General features: G+C 36.7%; 2 protein-coding genes across 3 annotated transcripts; both read right to left on the bottom strand.

Moving 5' to 3' along the window:
- Nucleotides 1–9,441: 9,441 nt before the first annotated feature.
- On the bottom strand, nucleotides 9,442–10,633 carry LOC131873604 (abscisic stress-ripening protein 2-like). 2 transcript variants are annotated; one of them, XM_059216480.1, is made up of 3 exons: nucleotides 10,470–10,633; nucleotides 10,037–10,325; nucleotides 9,442–9,917 (listed from the first exon to the last, which is right to left on the bottom strand). In XM_059216480.1, the coding sequence occupies exons 2-3, from the start codon at nucleotides 10,274–10,276 to the stop codon at nucleotides 9,732–9,734; spliced, it is 426 nt and encodes a 141-aa protein (XP_059072463.1). In that variant the 5' UTR covers nucleotides 10,277–10,325; nucleotides 10,470–10,633; the 3' UTR covers nucleotides 9,442–9,731. The 2 variants fall into 2 exon arrangements, with proteins under 2 accessions (XP_059072463.1, XP_059072462.1); XM_059216479.1 differs by lacking the exon at nucleotides 10,470–10,633 and having other exon boundaries at nucleotides 10,037–10,398.
- A 3,293-nt stretch (nucleotides 10,634–13,926) lies between these two features.
- Nucleotides 13,927–18,252, bottom strand: LOC131071366 (disease resistance protein Roq1). Its single transcript, XM_058007176.2, has 5 exons — nucleotides 17,670–18,252; nucleotides 16,444–17,551; nucleotides 15,971–16,282; nucleotides 14,454–15,822; nucleotides 13,927–14,360 (listed from the first exon to the last, which is right to left on the bottom strand). Exons 1-4 carry the CDS (start codon nucleotides 18,206–18,208, stop codon nucleotides 15,073–15,075), a joined length of 2,709 nt encoding a protein of 902 aa, XP_057863159.2. The 5' UTR covers nucleotides 18,209–18,252; the 3' UTR covers nucleotides 13,927–14,360; nucleotides 14,454–15,072.
- Nucleotides 18,253–24,191: the final 5,939 nt, after the last annotated feature.

The following is a 24,191-nucleotide window of genomic DNA, read 5'->3' as shown; positions in this document are numbered from 1 at the left end:
CAGTACGGGTTTTTGAGGAACTTTTGATTTTTTATTATAAATTATAATGTTCCTCAAAACCCATACGGGTTTTTGAGGAGCTTTTGATTTTTTATTATAAAATATAATGTTCCTTAAAGCCCATACGGGTTTTGAGAAACTTTTTGTTTTTTTAATTGTTTTTGGCTAGGCTTGGTGTTACCGAGCCTAGCACAATTTTGAATTTCCAGAAACACGCATGGGTTATGAATTTTTTTTTTTTTTTTTGCATGTGGCCACTTATTCTGTTCACCATCTTGGTGCACTTATAATATATATATATATATATATATATATATATATATATATATATATATATAAACATATACATATACCAATAGACATATACACAAATGCACATATGTATATAAACATATACATATACCAAAATACATATACACAAATACATATCGGTATATAAACATATATATATACCAAAAGACACACACACACACACACACACACACACACACACACACACACACACACCACATCACACACCACACACACACACACACACCACACACACACACACACACACACACACACACACACATGAACATTTACTCATTATTAGCTACTAACTATGAAAAGATAGGAGGATGGCGTTCGTAGCGGGGGCTCGCAGGCGGCCGAGCTAGGGTTTTGCGGTCCTAGCTCGCAGGAGGCACAGGTGTAGGTTCGTGCGGGGGAGGGAAGTGCAGGGTGTCAGGGGAAAGCGATGGCAGACCGTGCTGGGCAGGGCTCGGCTGTGGGTGTGGTTGCCGGGAGGGGTGGAGGTTGCGCAGGGGTGGGGTTCTGGCTTGCTGTGGCCCGGGGCATTCTCATGTGATAGGGAGTTTCGGTGGGCCCCTCTCTTTGGTGGTGCTTGGGAGGGGAGGTGCCTTGGGTGTTGAGCCTCCGTGAGTGGCCCTTTGGGGTGTAGGTCATTGGCCCTTTTGTTTTATTTTTTTATTTATTTTTTGCACCCCGATGGCGAGTTTTGGTGGTGAGGCCTCACACGTTGGTCCAGCCATGGATTTTCATGCTGCGGTGGGCTCAAAACCCCCACTTCAGAGTATGAAGACTTTCAACAATAATCTTTTCTCTTCAGATTCAGGGTTTGGGAGTGTTGGCAGCTCTTGCATTGGGAAGATTAATGGTTGTTTGGAGAGATGCAGTGAGAGGCCAAAGCTGGTTATTCCTCCTGAGATGATAGCTAAAGACATTGAATATTTTTCTAATCACTTTCTATACTGCAAGTTTTTGGGAATGAGGGTTTCTTTGCAATTTCTGGAAAATTGGGCGCAGAGGACTTGGGCACCGGAAGGGGAAATGGAGATTATGCTGCTGGCAAATAACTATTTCATGGTTAATTCAACTGCACGGAGGATTGCAATAGGGTCTTTGAAGGAGGCCCGCAATTTTTCAACCAGGTGGGATTATTCATCAAGCCTTGACATGCGGGGTTTAATCATTCAGAGGAGCTCCCAAATAGGGTTCCAGTGTGGGTTCGGTTACCATGTTTTCCAGTGGAATGCTGTCGCGAGGATGTGCTACGGATGCTTGCCGCTCTACTTGGGAGGCCAGTGGGATCCTCAACGCAAACCCTGGGGAGAAAGGTAATGACCTTTGCACGTATTTGTGTTGAAATTGATCTTAGTAAACCTTTGCCAGATGCTATAGATATGTGCGTAGGCTCTTATTCTTGGGTTCAACAGTTAGATTATGAGACTTTACTATTTCACTGTCGGCTGTGTCATGAGTATGGTCATTTACAGCGCAAGTGCCCTAGATACAAACCGGTGGTGCGACAACCTCAGTAGTCTAACCTGAGCTTAGTTAGGGCTGAGAAAGGGAAAGCTGCCATGTCGGTCGAGGTTGAGGGTGCTGATGGTTTTTTCTCAGTTAAGACAAAGAATGGGAACAAAGGATAAAAGAGGCCCTTACAGGAGAGACAGGAGGAGGATACCTTTAACAGATTTGAGGTCTTGGATGACCTTATCCATCAGAAAGTAAATCCGGGGTTAACCCCTCTGGATCAAGGTGCATTAGGAGGGGTTCTAGAAAGTGTAATTAAGGACTCTACCCAGGCCCTGCTAGTGGTTGGAAGCCAACAAATGGAGATGGACCAACCAGTAGGGGCACAGTTGGGGATGGTTCCTAGTTTTGAGGTGAATTTGGTTGAGGGGGAGGGCTCTTTGATAGCTTTGAAATTGGAACTGGTTGGGGTTAAAATTAATAAGTCCTTTATTCACCTGGGTCTACATTAGAAAGATATTAAGAAAAGTGCTTCAGAGAAGAGCTCAAAGGTTGGCAGAAAGAAGGATCTGGATAAGATCAAATTGATGGGGGAGAATTTGGTTGAGTCAGGGTCAGTAAAAACTTTGGATTCACATTTTTCCAATCCTCCAAAATGATTGTGCTTTCATGGAATGTAAGAGGCTTGAACAGTGGCCCTAGACAAAAAGCTGTTCGGGATTTGATTAGGAATCATTCACCTGATGTCCTATTCTTGCAAGAAACTAAACTTTCAGTGGAGAGTATGATGGGTCTGGTGCCAAAGCTGTGGAGGCGAGGCGAGTGTCAGTGTGTTGGGGCAACTGGTTCCTCGGGAGGGGTGGCCTGTCTTTGGAACCCTTTAAGGTTTCGCCCTGTCTAGTGGGTTGCCTCCAGGTCCTCGTTATCCGGGGTGATATCTAGTCTTGAGACTGGGGAATTCATCTTGTTTTCGAACATCTATGCTCCCACTGATCTTCAGGGTAAGAAAAACTTATGGTCTCATGTTTCTTGTATGCGAAGGATGGCCCCTTTTCATCCTTGGATTATGGCAGGAGACTTCAATGCCATCCTGGAGTTGAGTGAAAAGAAGGGGGTGTTATGAGGTTGGAACCTTCTTCTTTCCTTTTTCAGGATAGTATATCCTTATTACAGCTAGTTGACATTAAGCCTAGAAATGGTTTGTTCACTTGGAACAATAGGAGGGTGGGAGAGTATTGGATTACAGAGAGGCTGGATCATTTTCTGGTTTCTAGTTTTTGGATTGTTGGGGGTTGGCCCACAAGTTTTGAGATTCTTGACTGGAGAGGGTCAGATCACTGGCCCATCAAGCTGGTTTCTTCTTTGGCTCGAGTTGCCCGCTCACCTTCATTCAAATTCCAACTTATGTGGTTTCAGGACCCTTCGTTGCAGATTCTTGTTGCGGAGTGGTGGAGGAAAGGGAGGCCGGCCTTTGGCACTGCCATGTACTCTTTTGCCAAGCAGCTACAATTTGTTAAGTTTTAGCTTAAGCAGTGGAACCAACAGGGTTTCGAGAACATTTTTCATGAGAAGAAAGCTGCTCAAGATGTGTTGAATGGGATCACCAGTGTAATCAGAGAGCATGATTTGTCTGAGGACCTTGCTTAGGGAGGAAGTCAGGGCTGTCAAGGTGGTAGAGGAATGGGAGCTTAGGGAAGAAATATATTGGAAGCAGAGAGCTCGTATTGATTGGCTGAAGGAGGGGGACAAGAACACTTCTTTCTTCTTCAACTCAGTGAAAGCACGAAGACATGGAAATTCCATCCTTGTTCTAGTTAATGATAGAGGTGAGCAGTGCTTATCCTTGCAAGAGATATCTAGGGAGTCACTTCAATTTTTCCAGTCCCTCTTCAGGGAGGACTCTTAGGGGGAAATGGTGGAGGAGAATCTGGTTCTGGCTTGCATTCCTGCTATTGTCACGGGGGAGATGAATGAGCAGCTTTTGTGTCCTATTTTGTTGGAAGAACTTGAGAGGATTGTCTTTCACATGAGGAAAGGAAAAGCTCTTGGACCGGATGGGTTCCCGGTTGAATTCTTTCAAGAGTTCTGGGATATTATCAAGCTAGATTTATTGGAAGTAGTCTGGGAGTCCCAGAGGAATAACCAGATGCTTCGGGCGTTGAATGTGACTTTCATTGCTCTAATCCCCAAATGTGATGGGGTTGACTGGTTAGGCCAGTTCCGCCCTATCTCTCTCTGCAATGTGATTTATAAGATCATCTCTAAGCTGATAGCGGATAGATTGAAGAAGTGTTTGGGGAAGGTTATTTCTGAGCAGAGTGGATTTGTGGAAGGGCACCAAGTTCTGGATGGTGTGGTCATTGCTACAGAGACCATTCATTCTATGGCAACCTCCAAGGAAAAAGCTATGTTTATCAAGTTGGATATGGCTAAGGCATACGATAGAGTTTGGTGGTCCTTCCTTCAGAAGATCCTCAAGGCTTTTGGTTTTGCTGATGAGTGGATCCAGTGGGTTATGAGTTGTGTTACATCTACTTCTTTTTCTGTGCTTATCAATGGAGACCATACTGAGCTATTTGGTGCTTCTAGGGGTCTCCGCCAGGGGGACCCCCTCTCCCCTTATTTATTCATTCTTCTAGCTGAGGGTCTGGGGAGGCTGATTAAGCATAATGTGGGTCTGAGTATTATTCAGGGTTGGAGATAGGGTAATGACTTGCAGCCGCAGTCTCATTTGCAGTTTGTGGATGACACGACCCTTATGGGGCTAGCTCAGATCAGAGAAGCTACTAATTTGCATAAGGTCCTAGATGTTTATCTTACGGCCTCAGGCCAGTTGATCAATGAGGATAAATCTTCTATCCTCCTTTTTAACACTCCTGAAACTATTCAAAAGAGGATTTCTCTTATCTTGAGATTCCAAGTTGGGTCCCTGCCCTTGATTTATTTGGGTATTCCTATTTCTCTTGGCAACCCTCCTAGAGATTCGTGGCATGGTATCTTGGATAAATTTTGCATGAAGGTTGATCACTGGACTCATAGATGGCTATCCTTTGTTGTGAGGGTTCAACTAATTTAGTCGGTGGTTTAGGCTCTTCCGATCTATCGTTGTATTCTTCATGTGGCTCCTAAGTGGTTCTTGAAGGGTTTGGATTCTCTAGCTAGGCAATTCTTATGGGCAGGTAATCTCTCCTCTTCCAAATGGAGTCTTGTTAATTGGGACCTGGTGTGTAGCCCGAAGTAGTTGGGGGGGGGGGCTTGGTTAAAGGCAGTCTATTCTTTTTGGGGAAGCTCTTGCTGCTAAATTGTATTGGAGGTGGTGTGTTGAGCAGGATCGAGGTTAGACTAGGATTTTGGCCAACAAATATATGCAGAGGATCCTGATGGAGGAAATCCCTAGATATCCACTTGAGGGAAAGGGCTCATCGATTTGGTATACTCTCAAGAAGGGGGCATCTCTCATTAAGGCTGAACTCTTTTGGATTTGCAGAAGGGGGGAAGAGGTCTTTTTTCTGGAATGACTCTTGGGATGGATACCCTCCCATCCTTGACCAGTTTCCTAACCTTGGGAATTTGTGTCAGAGGTTTTTGGAGGTGGGATGGTCAAGGGTGAGTGACTTCAAGGCTGTTTATAGGTGTGGTCGGCTGGATTTGGAGTGGTGGAAGGCTCCTAATGAGTGGCCGGTTGTTGGGATGGAGGAAAAGTGTGCTGAGTTGCATGGCATTTTGGCGAGTAGACATTGTAGCTCCCTAAAGGGTAGGGATGGGCTTGCTTGGTCTCCAAATCCTAAGGGCATTTTTTCTATGGCTAGTGGATACCGGGAATTGTTAAACCGAAGACTTGAGGGAAGAGAGGTGAACTGGTGGAAACAGGTGTGGAATAATGTTTCTTGGCCGAAGTGTAACTGCTTTGCTTGGTCTTTGGCTTTGAATAGATGTCTAACTTGGGACAATATTCGCAAGCGGGGATTCTTGGGGCCTTCTATTTGTGTTTTGTGTGGTAACGGGGAGGAATACTCCTCACACCTGTTCTTCTGATGCCCCTTCTATATGCTTATTTGGCACTATTGGTGGGGGGTGTGGAAGCATCCTTGTGTCCATGCAGATTCTCTGGTGGAATTCTGGAGCAGTTTGGGTAGACCTCCTATCATATCCTCCTTCCTCCAGACTGTCTACTATATTGGGCCCATCTTCAATCTGTGGCAGATCTGGCTCGAAAGGAATATGAGGATCTTTCATGAGTCCAGATTGTTTGTTCAGCAAGTTTGGAATATGATTATTGCTATGATCTGGGAGATAGTGGAAGCCAAATGTGAGGTGAATTTTCTGCTGGGTAGAGATGAGGCAAATATTGTGAGTAGGCTTGGCTTGCAGGAGTTGTCTCCTGCTTCTTCTTATGTTAGGAGAGGTAGATGGGCTATGAAGAAGGTGCATAGGGTGGGAAGGTGGATGCCCCCTCAGGATGAGTTTATCAAGATTAACACTGATGGCTCATCTAGGGGTAACCCAGGCCCTTCTAGAATAGGTGGTGTTGGCAGGAATAGTAGGGGGGAGGTATTTTTCCTCTTTTCAGTGCATAAAGGGTGACAGTCTAATAATTTTATGGAGGGATTTGCGATTCTCTATACACTAGAGCGGGCTTGGGTGTTGGGACGAAGGAAGGTGATTTGTGAATCAGATTCACAAATTGTTGTTAACCTGTTGACTGAGTAGAAGGTGAGTGGGATTCGGTGGCAGTTGGCAGGGATTGTCCAACAGATTCTCCAAATTAGCTCTTTAATGGAGCAGGTGTCTTTCATCCACATCCCTCGAGAATGGAATAGAGCAGTTGACTATTTGGCCAAGTGGGCCTCAGAACATGGTTGTGATTGGAAAGTTGAAGGTTGGGAGCATCTCTCTGGGGATTACTGTCAGGACTTGCAGAAGATTTTCACTGAGGACATGGATGGTTTTGAAGTTGAATGATCTGAGGCTGGGTTGCTGGTTTTTTTCTGGGGCCTCGGGGCTCTGGATCTCTTTGAAATTCTTGTGTCTGATTTTCAATAAAGTTTTTACCCTTTTATTCAAAAAAAAATAAATATATATATATATATATATATATATATATATATATATATATATATATATATATATATATATATGAATGTTTATATACACATATGCCCACACACACACACACACACATATATATGTATATATATATATAGATACATATACATATATATATAGATACATATACATATATATATAGATACATATATATATAGATACATATATACACACACATATATATATATATACATATATACATATATACATATATACATATATACATATATACATATATACATATATATATATATATATACATATACATATATACATATACATATATACATATATACATATATACATATATGTATATATATATATATGTATATATATATATATGTATATATATATATATATGTATATATATATATGTATATATATATATGTATATATATATATATGTATATATATATATATGTATATATATATATGTATATATATATATATGTATATATATATATATATATATATAAACCAAAGGGAGAGTGGGAGATGCTCAAAGGAAAAAGAAAGAAAGAGGGGGAGAAGTCAAGGCGGGGGGCGAGGATGATACTGGAGGACAGAAAGCAGAGGGTGCCATGAGATGCTAAGGTTTAACCCATCATTGCGATTAAGATTGGAGGGGTGATGAATAATAGCAATGACCTCTTTAACTTTCCTCTTGAAAAGTTGTTCTCCCTACACAATATCTGAGTGTCCTCCAAACAAATATGATGCTTGGTAGTTGATGAATGCTTAGCTAAGGCTGATTTGAGGGCACGTTCATGCTTAATGTCATCATTGTGCTCTTTTATTCTAGTCATGAATGAACGACCCGTTTCTCCAATGTAAGGGGTTCCACAGGAGCATACAATCTTGTAGACACCTAACTCTAAAAAGGCATGCCTAGTGTCCTTAAGCGGGGAGGCGTGCCTCTTAATGGTGGAAAAAGGTTTGAAGGCACAACAAAGACCTTTTTTTAGAAGGATTTTTGAGATCTTGTGAGATATGCCTTCAACATAAGGGAGAGAGACAAACGGGGCCTGAGACGACGGAGAGGGCAAGGGATTAGAGATGGATAGGAAATGAGATTTGGCTTGGAGGAAGGCCCTAGTGATCTGCTTGTTCAAGTAGCCATTCCATCTGAAGACTTGATGAAGATGGGAGAGCTCTTGGTCTAAGTTATCCTCGTCACAAATCTTGCTCTTAAGACTATCATTCAAAATCTTGTGTCATGACAACTTCATTTGATTGTGAAAAAATATGACCCAATTTAGTTAATTTTTTTGATAGAAGATGAACATGTGAATACAAGTGCCACTTGAGCACTTTCAATTGAAAGAAATCAATTCAAAGGTGACCTTCAATTGAAGGTCCTTCATTAGTAGGTTGATTTTAATGTAAATATTAAATTAAGCTCAATTGCTTTGAACTATTTTAATGGTTTTTCCAATCCACACAATATATCGTTACATTCAACCCAGGAATACTAACACATGGCATAACCAAGACCCTAAAATTAAGACCGGGCCTGGAATTTGACAGGCAAAATGACTGTTTTTTCACTTTTGAACCGTATTTGACAACTTAAAAAATTAGTAGAACGTATGCATTGACATGCTATTTTTTTCTAAAACTGTATAGATGACAATTCAAATTATAAATAAACCATAAATATAGTAGATAATATAGATATTAGTTTAGAATGTTTATTATAAAAATACAAATTTATTTAGAATATTTTGAAATGGAATGATTTAGAATATGGAAGGATGTAGTTGTTTCTAATTTTATAATATTTTAATATGATTTTTTAGAATAGTTCTATTTTTTCATATGAATTTAGAAACTTGTCATAATTGAAATGATAGAATATAATTGATAAAATATTTTAATATGAATTTTTACAATATATTCTATTTTTTTATATATGAATTTAGACACTTAGTCAATTTAATTTTTTAAATATATTTAATAAGATTGTTATAGAAACTTGTCATAATATATATAATTTTAAAATTTAAATTTTTATTATTACTAAATTAGTAATTATTAATTGATTATCATTTAATGTTAATATATAATATATATTAGTGTATTAATTTAGAAACTTATTTAGTAAATTTAAGATTTTTGCATATATTACTAATTTATCATTATTTTCTCATTAAGATAATGATTTTCATTTCTTACCAAGAAAGATGTGCATTGATTTTCATTGCTTCAATCTTCTACTTTTATATTTTTTGACAGTTAATATTTTTCTTAAAACGTCAAATGAAAGGCATTGAAATGACTAAATCGTCATAAAAAATTCATATGACAGGTAGGGGTGATCGTCAAATTCCAGGCCTAATTAAGACCTTTCTAACAAACAATAACCTTCATGCACATAAATGTTTTGTTTTTTTAACATGCACATAAATATTTTGTTTTTTAACATGCACAAATCACTATTTTTAAATGACCCACAAATAAAACAAACCTATATACATCCACCTAAGAATGATCTATCAAAAAATATGATTACTTTGAATCAAAATGAAAAAATATAACACATGACATGAACAAGGCCTTATAATTAATATACTTGTAACGAACAAAGAGCTTCATTCATAAGTGCTTCGTCTTTTTAACTTACACATCACCATATTTAAATGACCCACAAGTGAGAGGCCTATATGCCTCCACCTAAGAATGATCTATCCAAATTTACAGCAATGATATAGCTTTTGAATTGTTCAAACAAAGCACAGATACATTAAATAGAGTCGATTAACAACAATCCAAGCTCCTCATGAACAAGAAGTTGATAAAAAGTATTCAATTTTTACACACCAATTACATGAAGAATTTTATTAACAATACGCTTGCTTTCGTTGAATTCAATGATGATGGCGGCCGAGGTGGTGATGGGCATGGTGTTTATGATGTGGTTTATACTTGTTGGCCTCATGGTGTTCATGCACAGCATACCCCGCTGCCCCAACGGCCACGGCCCCAGCTATTTGTGCTTCCATTTTATGTCTCCCTGCGTGTTGTGGATCCACTTTCGCCTCATGCCTTTCGTGCTGCACCCAAAACTCCACACATACAATCAATCCACAACAATCTATTTTTTAATAATCTACAACGATCACAATATACAGTGTGATCTGAAATGCTTGCAAAATTACTATTATAGACTTACCAAGGCAAAAGCCCCTGCAGCCAGAGCTCCCATCTCGGCCATATGCTCACGATGCTTGTGCTTCTTTGCCTCTTCCTCTGCATGTAGGGAAGAGTAAGGCGCTGGGAAATAAGCCCCCGGTGCTGGAAGATAAGCCCCTGCTGGCGGTGGCAGTGCCGCAAATGGGTAGCCACCTTCTTGGTGGCCATGGTGGTGGTGATGATGGTGGCTGTGGTGGTGGTGATTGTGATGGTGGCTCATCTTTCTTCTACTCAAAAGCCTTTGTAAATTTGCAGAGTACCTCAAAATCCTGTAATGAATGGAATTGGGTAAGGGAAATTCTGTAACGAATAGAATTGCTAAAGGGAAATTCTATTATATATAGAATTGGGCAAGGGAAATTCTGTAAGAGAGAAGTGGGTATTTAAAGAAAGAAAATGAAGGCCGCGTTTACTTGGTAATGAAGCACCGTGTCCCTGGTGCAGTTTACCGACCCTGCTTAGAACTGCAACTTCCTCGCGGTTGTTCAATCTTGACCGGTAATACTCATTAAACAATTTCAGAATTCCACGGCATATGTTGGCCCACAAAGCGCAGATTTTGTTTGGTCCTCCAGGAAAAAAAGGAGGTGACTTTAATGGCGGCTTGTATCAGATGGGCATTGTCAGCGTTTGATTATATCTGGTTTGGCCGGGGAGAGATTTACCATTGAAACTGCAACTTATCTTTTAAAATTTGTATGATTTGTTTGTATTAATGTTTTGGATGAGGATTGTGATTTTCCACCGAATGAGAGTGAAAAGATGACTTAGTGATTTGTCAGTGAACTTGTAAAGAGATAATGGGTGGTTGAGTGTAAGCAAATTATATATATTTTTTCTCAATATTTTTTTCAAGTTTTATATATTATTTCTTATTAGTTTTATATTAAAAGATACGCTAATATTTAGTGGTATGGGGTGTACAAATTTGTCAATGAATTTGTAAAGAGATAATGGGTAGTTGAGTGTAGATGTAAACAAATTATATATAGTTTTTTCCAAATTTTTCTAGAAGTTTTATATATAATTTTTTATTAGTTTTAAATTAAAAGATAAGTTAATATTGAGTGGTATGACATGTACAAATTTTTTTTGGTTGGAAATAAATTTCAAATAAATAATTAAATAAGTAATTATATCAAGACATGCATAAATATAATAATTGATTTTCTAACTTTTTTTTTTAATAAAAATAATTTATTGTTTATAATCTATTTTATTATATGTCTTTAGCATTTAATATGATTGCTATTCATTGTCTGTGTAGTTTGTTAATAAGTTGTTACTTTAGATTTGACTTTATAATGCAAAAAGACATCCATGTGTTTGCATACATAAATTTCAATATCTTTTTTATGTCTAATTTAATTTAGATTGTATCTTTGTAAATGAAAATTTACATGGATGTTTGTGAATGAAAATTTATATGCATGTTTGTGAATGAAAATTTACATGGAAGCATTTAAGATTTACATAAATATCAAATTGGAAGCAAAAGATGAATACCCAATGTCAAATTTTCATTTATTAAACTACAGCACAGGTTCAAACAAAACACAGATCCATTGAATACGGATGATAGGCATATCAGTCCAAGCTTCCCGTGAACCAAAACGTTGAAAACTGTGATCTTATTTTTACACACGACTGCATAGATCAAGTGAAAATTTATTATTAACAACATGAATGCATTTTTAATGTCTTCAATGATGATGGTGATGACCATGGTGTTTATGGCGAGGCTCATACTTGTTGCTCTCATGGTGTTCATACACAGCGTAGCCCACCGCCCCAACGGCAGCTGCCCCAGCTATTTCTGCCTCCATTTTGTGTCTCCCTGCGTGCTCTGGATCCACCTTCGCCTCATGCCCTTCGTACTGTCAAAATTACACATACTCAACAATCATTCCAGATGATTTGTTTTGCCATTCTACCCATAGATTATATACCGTGTGATCCCATAACAAAAAATATATAGATCGCGTAAAATTTTATTATTAACAACATGGGTGCATTTTTAATGTCTTCAATGATGATGGTGATGACCATGGTGTTTATGGTGAGGCTCATACTTGTTGCTCTCATGGTGTTCATACACAGCGTAGCCCACCGCCCCAACTGCAGCTGCCCCAGCTATTTCTGCCTCCATTTTGTGTCTCCCTACGTGCTCTGGATCCACCTTGGCCTCATGCCCTTCATACTGTCAAAATTACACATACTCAACAATCATTCCAGATGATTTGTTTTGCCATTCTACCCATAGATTATATGCCATGCGATCCCTTAACAAAAAAATATATAAACAATTTTTCAAATATATGGAATGAAAAAATCAAATTAATTAACTACCCAATTGCCCAACAAATCAAAAACAATTATGAAGAATTTCAATTAACAGATTTAGAAGCAATAGCCTTCTACAGTCCACAACTGCTGCTATCTAAGATATATTATTGGTGAATGAAAATGTTGATCTAAAAATCTATACAGTTGAATTCAGATATCTCTTACAATATAATTGACCATAGTGATCTATGGCGACATTAGAGCCCACTATTGTTGCTGTTGCGCGCCTTCGATTACTATTCCTTGAACAAACTTTTGGGCTGGAATCTAATCCTTGCCCTTGGAGAACAAGCTCAATTGATGACTCTGCAGTTGTGGTACATTTTAGAGATGTACTCCAGAACAACCTATTTTAAACCAATATACCTTTTCTCATCACATGAACGTCAAAAATTTTGTGAGTACCAAAAACCGGGGTGAGACATGATGTCTCAGGCAGCTTTCCCAACGTATATAGCCTATTGGCTAATTAATTAACTACTAAGACATCTAACGAACTAAATACAATTATGAAGATTTAATAGATGTAGAAGCAATAACCTTCTATAGTCCACAAATTGCTTCTACCTAAGATATATTAATGGTGAACCATTGAGGGTTATGAAAATATTGATGTAAAAATCTAATAGTTAAATCTAGAAATTTTTCTAACCAAGAGGTCAAAGAAAGGAAATATAAAAAAAATCTAATAGTTGAATCTAGAAATCCCTTACAATATTCTAGAAATCCCTTACAATATACTTCATGGAGTGTGAAAATCTATAAATTTAAGTAAAAAATTATAAACAATTTATATTAAAAATTTATATATTTAATTATTAAACTTACCAAGATAAAGACACTTGCTGCTAGAACTCCCACCTTGACCATATACCCACAATTATTTTTTCTTCTTTGCCTCTTCTTTTGCCTATTGATATTGTAGGCTATTTGATGCAATGTAAGGTAATGGGAAATAAGCCCCTGACACTTGAGAATATGCCCCTAGTGGTGGTGGTAGTAGAGCATATGGGCAAGCCCCCAACGCTTGAAGATAAATCCATGGTGGCGGTGGTGGTCGTCCAAGGAGATTTGAAAAAAGCTTGAAACATTAAAATGTCAATGGAAAAAAATATAAATATTTAATTAGTTTTTGGAAAGAATACAAAAGTATGTTTATAAAAGATTTGTGGGTGCATGAAGTTGAGAACTAAAAAATAGAAAATAAGGGTAGTGGTGTTGTGACAAAACTGCTTTAAATAAGAAGATTCAACATCTAGTTAATGAAAGCTACATTATTTTCTCTAATAACTCTTAGATACTAGTGAAAAATGAGAGATTTACATTGATCTAAAATAATTTAAGTAAAACAATAATCAAAATCAAAATTTGTATAAGTTCCAATTATGTTATAGAAATTCTTATTAAATCAAAAAATATATAAAATAATTTTTTCTTAAATTATTTATACTTAAATATAAAAAAATAAAAATATTAACAAATATTAACAAATAAACCACTCCTGAGAATTTACATGTTGCACAATTATTTTAAATAAACAAACTTAATTTTATTAGTGTAAAACAACAAATTTGCACTCTTACAAGACATTTACAGTTACCTTCCAATTATTCCAAAAGTTCCAATAGTTGGTGAAAGGCCTTGGCAACTCTTTCTCTTTTGCCGCACACTACTGTTGCGGTGTTTCGTGGGAAGTCATGGTCAACTCCATGTTCTAAATAGCATATACGTACCACTTTCCTGTCTTCGCCATTTTCCTCCTCTTTCTCCACATAATACAAATATGACACATCTGAATCATTTGGAATCTTGCGTACAACCCAGTCATTTGAATCATCTGGAATCTCTCCTACATCGGACGGCTTCAAGACCACGAGATCAGGAAACTCCAAAGAGTTTACAATTGGCTCCTCCAAATGGATAACGCTACCTTGTATCCATACCTCTTTTGGACATTCCTACAAAGCGTATTGTTTCCAAAATATTAAGTCATAAACATGGACGTTTACACAATACGAAAAACTCTGAATTGGTTAAAAAAAAATTAATACCTTTTCCTTTATAGACTGAATACAAGGTTTCAGAGCTGAAATGGTGTCACATTTCAAGCGCAGTTCTTCTAATCGTTCCACATTTTCCAAACTCTGTATACCTGGCACCCTCCAGCAGGTCTTTGCAATCAATTCCTTCAATGACTTGGCGTGTTGCAAACCTTCTATTTTTTCAACTTTGGGGCAGTTCTCCATTACAAATCTCTTCAGCGAAGCCAAATCTGCAAAGCTTGGGAGTTCTTTTATCTGCAGACAGTCACATATTTCCAGTGTCTCAAGGTTTATGAGACGACTAATACACCTGACGCTCTTCAGGAAATTGCAAGAGAATATTTTAAGATTGTTGAGCGACACTGGTAGCGTCTCAGGCAGTGAAGATAGCATTTCACAACTTGATAAAAATAATTGGTTGCAATTATTTAGAGTTATATTCCTCAAGCTTGTTAAATTGACAACACGTAGTGAGGATAGTATTTCACAATATGCTAAATTTAGATCTATCAGGTGTCTCAGCTGAGAGAAAGAATCGGGCAACATGCTCAACTGCCTGCAACTTTCCAGATTTAAATTCTTCAAGCTTGTTAAATTGCCAAAACCACTAGGTAGTGAAGATAGCATTTCACAACCTGATATTTAGATCTGTCATGTGTATCATCTGACTGAAAGAATCAGGCAACATGCTCAACTTCTTGCAATTATACAAAGTTATATTTCTCAAGCTTGTTAAATTGCCAAAACCATCAGGTAGTGAAAATAGCATTTCACAACCTGATAAATTTAGATCAGTCAGATGTATGAGTTGACTGAAAGAATCAGGCAACATGCTTAAGTGCTTGCAATATCGCAGAGTTATATTCCTCAAACTTGTTAAATTGCCAAAACTATGAGGTAGTGAAAATAGCATTTCACAACCTGATAAATCTAGATCCGTTAGATGTATGAGTTGACTGAAAGAATCAGGCAACGTGCTCAATTGTTTGCAATATCGCAGAGTTATAGTCCTCAAACTTTTTAAATTGCCAAAACCATCAGGTAGTGAAGATAGCATGTTACAAACTAATAAATCTAGATCTGTCAGGTGTATCAACTGACTGAAAGAATCAGGCAACATGCTCAAACGATAGCAAAACAACAAAGATAAATTTCTCAAGCTTGTTAAATTGCCAAAACCATCAGGTAGTGAAGATAGCACTGGAGAGAATAATTGCAAATTCTCGAGTGATTGGAGGCCACAGAATTCTTCTGACAAACTGCTACCATGAAAGTCGGCGAAAAGCTTTTTCAGATGGTGAAGACGTCTTATTGAGTTTGGAAGCCATTGCAATTTATGGCAACCCGTTAAAATAAGCTGTCTCAATTGCAAGGGGGGCTGCAGGCAACAATTACTCTGTTCAATTCAATTCATAAAAGCATGAACATAAGTTTGTAAGTAATCTACTAGAACCTTGAACAATTCATAAAAGCATGAACATAAGTTTTTAAGTAATCTACTAGAACCTCCAAAGAAAAATACTTACATCTGCCTTCTCCTCCCACAACTCTTCCAATTCATTAGCAACATGAAGCTCTAAAACCCTTAAATTTTTTAGTGTAAGCCATGTTGGAACATTTTGTAGGGGAAAATCTTCCCAGCAAAGCCACACAAGGTCTTCTGATAATGATGCAAATTCTTCGGTAAACTCGTTTCCTTTCACCGAAAGAATTTGTAATCTATTCGAGAATCTAAGGCGCTTAGATCGTCTGATTGAATCTCCCATCAACTGATGCATGTACTCTTTGAACGCCACAAAAGAATCTGCAGGTTGTATCTCTCGAATCGGCTTTCTTTTCTGAACAAAAAAAATCAGACATACAAGTGTTCAATCAAACTCACTGAAAGCAGAGGCAGATAGAAAGTCGGAAACATGCAATATAAGAAAACAATCCTCTATTCATCTAATTATTTGCATCTAACAAAAACGCAGAGTGGAGGAGCCAATATTAATCTCACCGTGGAACGCTTCATGTTATCAATCTGTTGTGGACACCAAAGACGATATGGTGAGTGCTTACTTGCAATCTCTCTTCCCATATCCCTAAGGTGATCATGCATGGTTATCCTGTTTTCCATCTCGAGCCTTCCCCACTTGAACATTTCCTTCTCGATCAGCTCCACAAGACACTTGTTCACGAGTGTTTCTAACCCATGCAAACCACTCCAGCCCGATCCATCCCACACTGCTATCGCCGTGTGTTTCTCTTCTCCAATGAGAAAACAGGCTACATCCAAGAACATCTCTTTCTCTTCTACATCGAGCGCATCGTAGCTAAATTGTAACCTTTGTTTGATTTCACTCGGCAATATTCTCAAGATTTTATGTAATTGAGATTTCCAATAATCTTTGCACTTTTTGCCATATAACTGTGCCCCCAATACCTTGAGTGACAAAGGCAAACCATTGCAAGCCTTTAGGAACTCTTCAACGAGAGTTTCAAATTCAGCGGGTGGAGAGGGTTGCAAGAAAGCGTGCCAGCAAAATAGCTGCTCGGCATGCAATGTGTTAAGTCCCGGCATTCTATAAATGCAGGAGAGGGAGAGACCCCATGATATAAGGACACCCAATTCCCGAGTTGTTACAATAACCATACTTTGGGATCCAAGCTTGTCTTTATTCGGCAATAAGGCATTCAAGTGGTCGATGTGATCCACGTCATCCAAAACGATGAGCGCCCGATGAAAGCTCAAATGATTTGAGAGAAAGACCTTGCCTTCATCTACATGGTCGAATGGCAAATGATGGGCACCGAGGTCAGCCAGAAGCTTTTTCTGCTTGTCAGTTAGAGCGTTTCTGGATGCTGCATCTCGCACGTCGAAAACGAAGCTGCGTCTTTCAAAGGAAGAAAAGTTCCTGTTGAAGAGCTCTTTGGCCAGTGTGGTTTTACCACTGCCTCCCATGCCCACGATCCCCCTGATTTTTACTGTCTCTTCCGTTGCAACTGATTCGAAGCCTTGTACCAGCTCATCTAATCCAAGTGGATGTTCAGCCACCCATAATGGAGATTTCTTCATGATTTTAAGTGCACAATTCACAATATTCTTCAAAACTGTGGCCTCATCCCTAAACAAAAATCAAACAGATCCCATTATTATTTCTTAAATAGTGATGTCACAGAGTAAAAAATTATGCGTGAGATGGAACACTTGTCAATCGAAGAAACAGAGGAAATAATACGTACTCATTATTGCTGCCCAGGTAGCCAGATAAGAATGAACTGTTGTGGAGTGCCCCTTTCCACTCATCAAGCTTTTCGGATTTGTATCTGCCCTTCTTTTCATGCTCTGAGAATGCATGGGCATATTTTCCTTTTTCTTGATCAACCCATCTCAGATCAGAGGGATCAACATGATAGAAAATGGGAATGATTTTTTTACCAGTTTTGAGCATGAAAGATAGCTCGGCCAAACACCATGGAGATTGAGCATAGTTGGGAGAAAAAATGGCAATGTGAAGGGTAGCAGTAGTTATGGCGTGTTGTATCTCTGCTGGAATTGAATCACCAGCCTCAAGGGCATCCACATCCAGGAAAACATGCAATCCCATGGACTGAAGTGTATGGCAGATGGTACTGGCTAATGTGTGTTTCACATCACATCCACGATGGTTAATGAAAATGTCCCAGGGCTCCAGAGATCTAGGTGTAGAATAAGGTGCAATCTGATCAAAAGCGTTTTCTGATTGACTTTGATTTTGCCTGGCTATGGAAGAGGAAGCCATTTCAACTGAAGTAAAACTGTACTAAGAGAGAGAAGAAAGAAAGAAAGGGGCCTCGATTTAGAAAGCAAGAAGGGTTCGAATTGCAAAACAAATCACAAAACTTTTGAAAAGACATATTGGGTAGAGTTAACGGGAGAAGTGGGTGGGGCCGCGGGGCGCAATCATTTCTGAGCTTGACAACCATGACAAGAAATTTCTAAGCTTTCTCAAAACGTAGAGTGAAGTTTACGCGAGAAATTGCAACCACAGTTGTAAATGCATGGAATCTTTTGTTATCGTAGTGAAAAGTAGAAATTTCTCTGCTTTCTTCAGTAGCGTGAAGTTTACGAGAAGAATAATGTGGGCTCGGGTGCAAAAATGTCGTCGTTCCGTCATTTCACTCTTTCTAAAACACTATTGACGCGTGCAAAGTATCCAATAAAGTTATTAGCCGATAGGTTAAAAACAATAAATGGTGTGAAGTATGTCTCAAGTTAAAAAAGTAAATGGTGTGAAGTATGTCTAAGTTAAAAACAGTTTTGTTGCTAAACAATTTTTGTGACGTGGATGGAACAAATTGATATTTATTAGTATATTTATATTTTAAGGTTTTTTTTTTTTATGTAAAATTGGTTGAGAGATCAAATTTCAAAATATAAATATAGATTTTTCAAGAACTCAATTTGTATGGATTCATTAGGATCCTATTTCTTTTAATATGAATAGCTTTCATCATCACTTTCACTATCACTTTTCAATTCGATTCTTTTGTACCAAATCATTATTTTGAATTCAATCTTCCAAAAAAAGTTGTCAACCTTCATTCTAAAGAAGGTACCTTAAAGTTTTTGAGGAATAAAACACAATGGTATTTCGATTCCCCAACAGTGTCACCAAAAATTTGTTGGTAAATAGATTTGTCACTACGATTGTTTCTTTGTAATACACCCTATTTGCTCGAAGAGAAGTGCCATCCGCACCAACAATTGGAGAAAACCGCAATCTTCCTCCGAGTTTGAGAGGGGAAGCTCCCTCGTATGATGAGGGTATTTGGATTTTATGTACTTTTAACTTGAAAGTACAAAAAGAGAAAAGACAAAACTAAATGAGAATAGATAACAAAAATCCTAATGGTAGACATAGGAATACAAAAAAGGACTCGATGATTAATAACAATTACAAAGAGGGTTTAGGCACAAAATAAATGTTGATATGCAATGACAAAGATAAGTTATTTTGATACACCCAACTCAAGATACTAGGAAGTGACTGTGTTTCATTACATCAATTGCATAGATTGTTGATAATTCACATAGGTACATAAAGGAATCACCAATTTAACATTCAAAAAATTAGCAATGGTAATTTAGAAGAACATTCAGAACATACAAACAAATTCCTTCTTTATTATCTTTGTGAGATTGTACAATCTCATAAACCCTTCTATACATAGTACAAAATCAAAATGTCATTACAGGTTTCTCTAATTTTTTTTGTAGAGTTTTCCCTATGTGAGAGTCTCTCTTTGCATTACAAATAGACTTGTATTTATAGGCTAATCCTGACGGCAATGGCTATGCAGTGGACAAAATGGCCCCCTCATGCCATGCCTTCCCCTTTCCATGCCCGCATGTCATACGACCCCCGTCCCTTCAAACGGTCCAATCAAACGTACATCACCGGGCTATCTGCAGGGGTATCCGTGTTGATGAGCATTAAAATTTTATTTATATTATTAATCTTTAATGTTTTAAGTTATATTGTTTTAAGTTTTACTCGTTTAACTTTTTTTAAAATTTTATTTTTATTGTTTATGTTTTAATGTTTTATTTATTTTTTCTTTTTATTGTTTTATTTTTATTAAATTATTATTTTAATAATATGTTATATATTTAAGTTTTTTAAATTTTAATATCATTATTATATAACTTTTTAAAATACATTAGGTAAATAATAGTTTAATTTATATTTATTTTTTTAATAATAAGTCATATGTTTAATTTTTAATGTTAATTTGTATTTATTAAGTTACACATATAAATATCAAAATATCAAAAAATTTACTAAAACTAAAAATAAAAGGAACTAAGTAACTAGGTTAGTTAAAAATATTTAACTAACTTACACATATTTTTTATATTTTTTAAAGCTTCTTTTTAACTATATTTTACTTTTATTTTTAAGTTATATTAATAATTTTTTTAATATATGTGTTTAATTTTAATATAACTTAAAAATAAAAGTAAAATATAGTTAAAAAGAAGCTTTAAAAAATATAAAAAATATGTGTAAGTTAGTTAAATATTTTTAACTAACCTAGTTACTTAGTTCCTTTTATTTTTAGTTTTAGTAAATTTTTTGATATTTTGATATCTATATGTGTAACTTAATAAATACAAATTAACATTAAAAATTAAACATATGACTTATTATTAAAAAAATAAATATATAATTTAAAAATTAAACTATTATTTACCTGATGTATTTTAAAAAGTTATAAAATAATGATATTAAAATTTACATATATATTAAAATCACATAATTATATATTATAATACAATTGTATTAAAATAAATAAAAATAAAAAACTTAAATATATAACATATTATTAAAATAATAATTTAATAAAAATAAAACAATAAAAAGAAAAAATAAATAAAACATTAAAACATAAACAATAAAAATAAAATTTTAAAAAAAGTTAAACGAGTAAAACTTAAAACAACATAACTTAAAACATTAAAGGTTAATAATATAAATAAAATTTTAATGCTCATCAACACGGATACCCCTGCAGATCGCCCAGTACGGTGATGTACGTTTGATTGGACCGTTTGAAGGGACGGGGGTCGTGTGGCATGCGGGCATGGAAAGGGGAAGGCATGGCATGAGCGGGCCATTTTGTCCGCTGCATAGCCATTGCCAATCCTGACTAGTAACCACCTAGGTAACTACTTTCGTACTTTTTGAAAAAAATAAAATAAGCTTCATTTAAGTTAGAAATCTCTCAACTTTTATGTAAAGAAAGCTTATTTTCTAACTTAATTACATATATGTAACAAAAAGTCACTTTTACAGGTTAAGAATATAGAAACTTGAAATTTTTGACTTGTGAATTACATTGAGTTATTTCTTCACATTTGTTTGCTTCATCTCATCATTCAATGATCATATGCAATATGAACACTTAGTACCATTTGTTTCCCTTAGAAGTCAACTATTTCGATGACTATATCTTCTTTATACATTAACATTGGTACATTTGGATGAGTCATTATTGTGTGTGTGTGTAAGAGAGAGATGAACCACCTTTAATGTATAAATGATGAGCATCTTCATAATTGAGAACAATATCAAGAGTGGCATATGTATTGTTCGAGTATGTGCAATTAGCATTGCAATGCACAAAATGTCTCTTGGAGTCATGTATAAATACTTGTTAATGATCCCACTGATTGAAATAGTGAACTAAACATATGAAGAACACATTCCTTTTCTTTCATTTCAAAAAGTAATTCCTCTACTTCATTTAGTCTCCCTCCTTTACAACTCATTTAAGATTATGTTATAAGTGATTGGAATCCCCTGTGACAAATGACTACGAATCATTTAAATTTGTAGGCATTTTCTTAATAATTTGCAATAGCACTTTGTTTGGTGTAATATAGCCAGTACTCTTATCCTCAAAGTAAGTTATTCCATCCTTCCATCCATAGAGCTTTACAACAACAATGACAAATTGATCTTGACAAAATTTCTTTTTTATAACCATAAACATGTAGATACATGTTTTTGTTATACGTTCTTTCTCATAAACTTGTAAGCACATGAACATGTCTATAAACCCAGTATTTTGCATAAATACCATTCATGATCTTCTATTTTTTTTTAAGACAGTGACCCCTTGTGCATTTGATTGAAAACACAATAGCGGAAACTCTCCAATCTTAGATAGAGGATGCCAAACTTTTGCCACATTACATCATGAATATACAAAAGATAATGGTTATCTTCTTTCCCATATTTTAATATTTTTGGAGGTAAAAACTCTTGAGCTTAGCCCGTGCCAAATAAATTATAGATAAAAACGCCAAATCAAGTTGCATCCTTAATATACATCTATCTGCTCCAGACATCAAAGTTTTAATAAGGGCCTTCATATGTGTTTCGCAAATACGTATTGTGCTAATTCAAAGCTCCCATTTCGGTGCAGGCATTAAGGAAGATGGCAACAGAGGTCGTGGAATTAGGATTCGCGCCTGCCAATTGCATTCGCTTGAAATTTCTAAAGACTTTTCAAACAAATTCATTTTGTGCATGTTTTGCAGTCATCGTATTTCATGAGGAGACGTCTCTTTGAGGCATGCTAATAATCAGCTCACATGCGTTGTCTATGATCCCACAGTTTGCGTACATTTCTACCAGAGCATTTCCAACTATAATATCTGACAAAAATCTCTCGTCATTATGCTCTGATTAATGTTTATACACCCTATTTTAAAGTTTCTATCTTTATTACAAACGCTGTATATTTCAGTTTTGCAACTGCTATTTGCATTTGTTTCAAAAGTTCAAAAACTTTTCAATGCATTTAAAAGTTTCTATCATTATTACAAACGTTGTATATTTCAGTTTTGCAACTGCCATTTGCATTTGTTTCAAAAGTTCAAAAACTTTTCAATGCATTTTTATGCAGAACCCGCGATCATTGCATGCCTTGAGTTGACATATCTTCGAAGCACTCTATCGAATCATTCACGGCCTTGCTAATGTGTCTAGATTCGGCTTTTACAATTTGCATATATCCCTGTAATGGATCGTGCTACTAAAAGCATGTGGTTGAAATTTTTTAAAGCCAACTCAACAAATCCTTTCTCTGCATGTTTTGAAATGACGTCTCTCGAATGCATTTTGTCGAACATTTCATGTGGCAGAGGTCGAGGTTTTGGATTCACACCAGCCAAGTGCATTTCCTTGAGGGTTTCTATAAAGCCTTTTCAACAAATTCAACCTGCATAATCATTCCATTGCTATCTTTTTTAGGCATTCTGTCAAACAATTCACGTGCAAAGTTTATGCTCCCACAAGCAAAAGCAATTCCAACTATAATGTGTAGATTTTTGCCATCACATTAAAAGCACATATTAGTGATGAGAGGGATCTCATTGTGGATATAGTCGCTACGCCAACACCTCCCACATGATAGAGCCGGATACAACCACGTACCATGTAGGATTCGTACCCACTACGTACCATGTCAGAGGGATCTCATTGTGGATATAGTCGCTACGCCAACACCCCCACATGATAGAGCCGATACAAGCACGTACCATGTAGGATTCGTACCCACTATGTACCACGTCATAAGCCAGGCTTATGCGGAAGAAGGGTTTAGAGCTTAAGGGACTCAAGCCGATGATCTGCGCTCTGATACCATGTAGATTTTTGCTGTCACACCAAAACCACGTATTAATGATGGAGAGGGATCTCATCGTGAATATAATCGCTATGCCAACATAATATGTGAAAAAATCTCCCCATTGATATGCTTTGATGGTGAAAGAGATGATATGGACACAGGTTGTAGAATTTGGCTTTGCGCCTGCCAATTGCTTCTGTTTGAATATTTTCTAAAGACAATTAAACAAATAACGTTTTGTGCATATCCTGAAATCATTACATTTCATGGGATGATATCTCTCGCCTGCGTGGCTTGTTCATTATTCCATATTTTGCATGCATGTCTATCGATGCCCTTATGCTATTCTGAAACTTCTCATCATTGCCAAAAGTAGTGAAATTCTTTTTGACAATCTATCATTTACCTTTACTGTCACTAATGGTGGCTTTCTTAGGGGTTTTCTAGGCTCACCAAAACATCGATGTTTGCAAGCCCAGAATAATCGTTGTTCTCCTCTCAAAATTGGTTGACAGTCTTATAGGTGAGGTGATTGGTGTGAGATCACTTTGACATCTCTTAAAGATTCATACCCATTCCTTCGAT

This window comes from Cryptomeria japonica, chromosome 2 (assembly GCF_030272615.1).
Source record: "Cryptomeria japonica chromosome 2, Sugi_1.0, whole genome shotgun sequence".
NCBI classification, from domain to species: Eukaryota; Viridiplantae; Streptophyta; class Pinopsida; order Cupressales; family Cupressaceae; genus Cryptomeria; species Cryptomeria japonica.
This window is presented reverse-complemented; position numbering and strand designations above follow the sequence as displayed.

Coding starts and splice junctions, on each gene's coding strand:
- LOC131071366 (XM_058007176.2), bottom strand. CDS start 18,208: ATGGCTTCCTCTTCCATAGCCAGGCAAAATCAAAGTCAATCAGAAAAC. Junction 16,283..16,443: donor ATAACATGAAGCGTTCCACG/GTGAGATTAATA, acceptor TTTTTTGTTCAG/AAAAGAAAGCCGATTCGAGA. Junction 15,823..15,970: donor TGTGGGAGGAGAAGGCAGAT/GTAAGTATTTTT, acceptor TGTTGCCTGCAG/CCCCCCTTGCAATTGAGACA.
- LOC131873604 (XM_059216480.1), bottom strand. CDS start 10,276: ATGAGCCACCATCACAATCACCACCACCACAGCCACCATCATCACCAC. Junction 9,918..10,036: donor CTGCAGGGGCTTTTGCCTTG/GTAAGTCTATAA, acceptor TTTTGGGTGCAG/CACGAAAGGCATGAGGCGAA.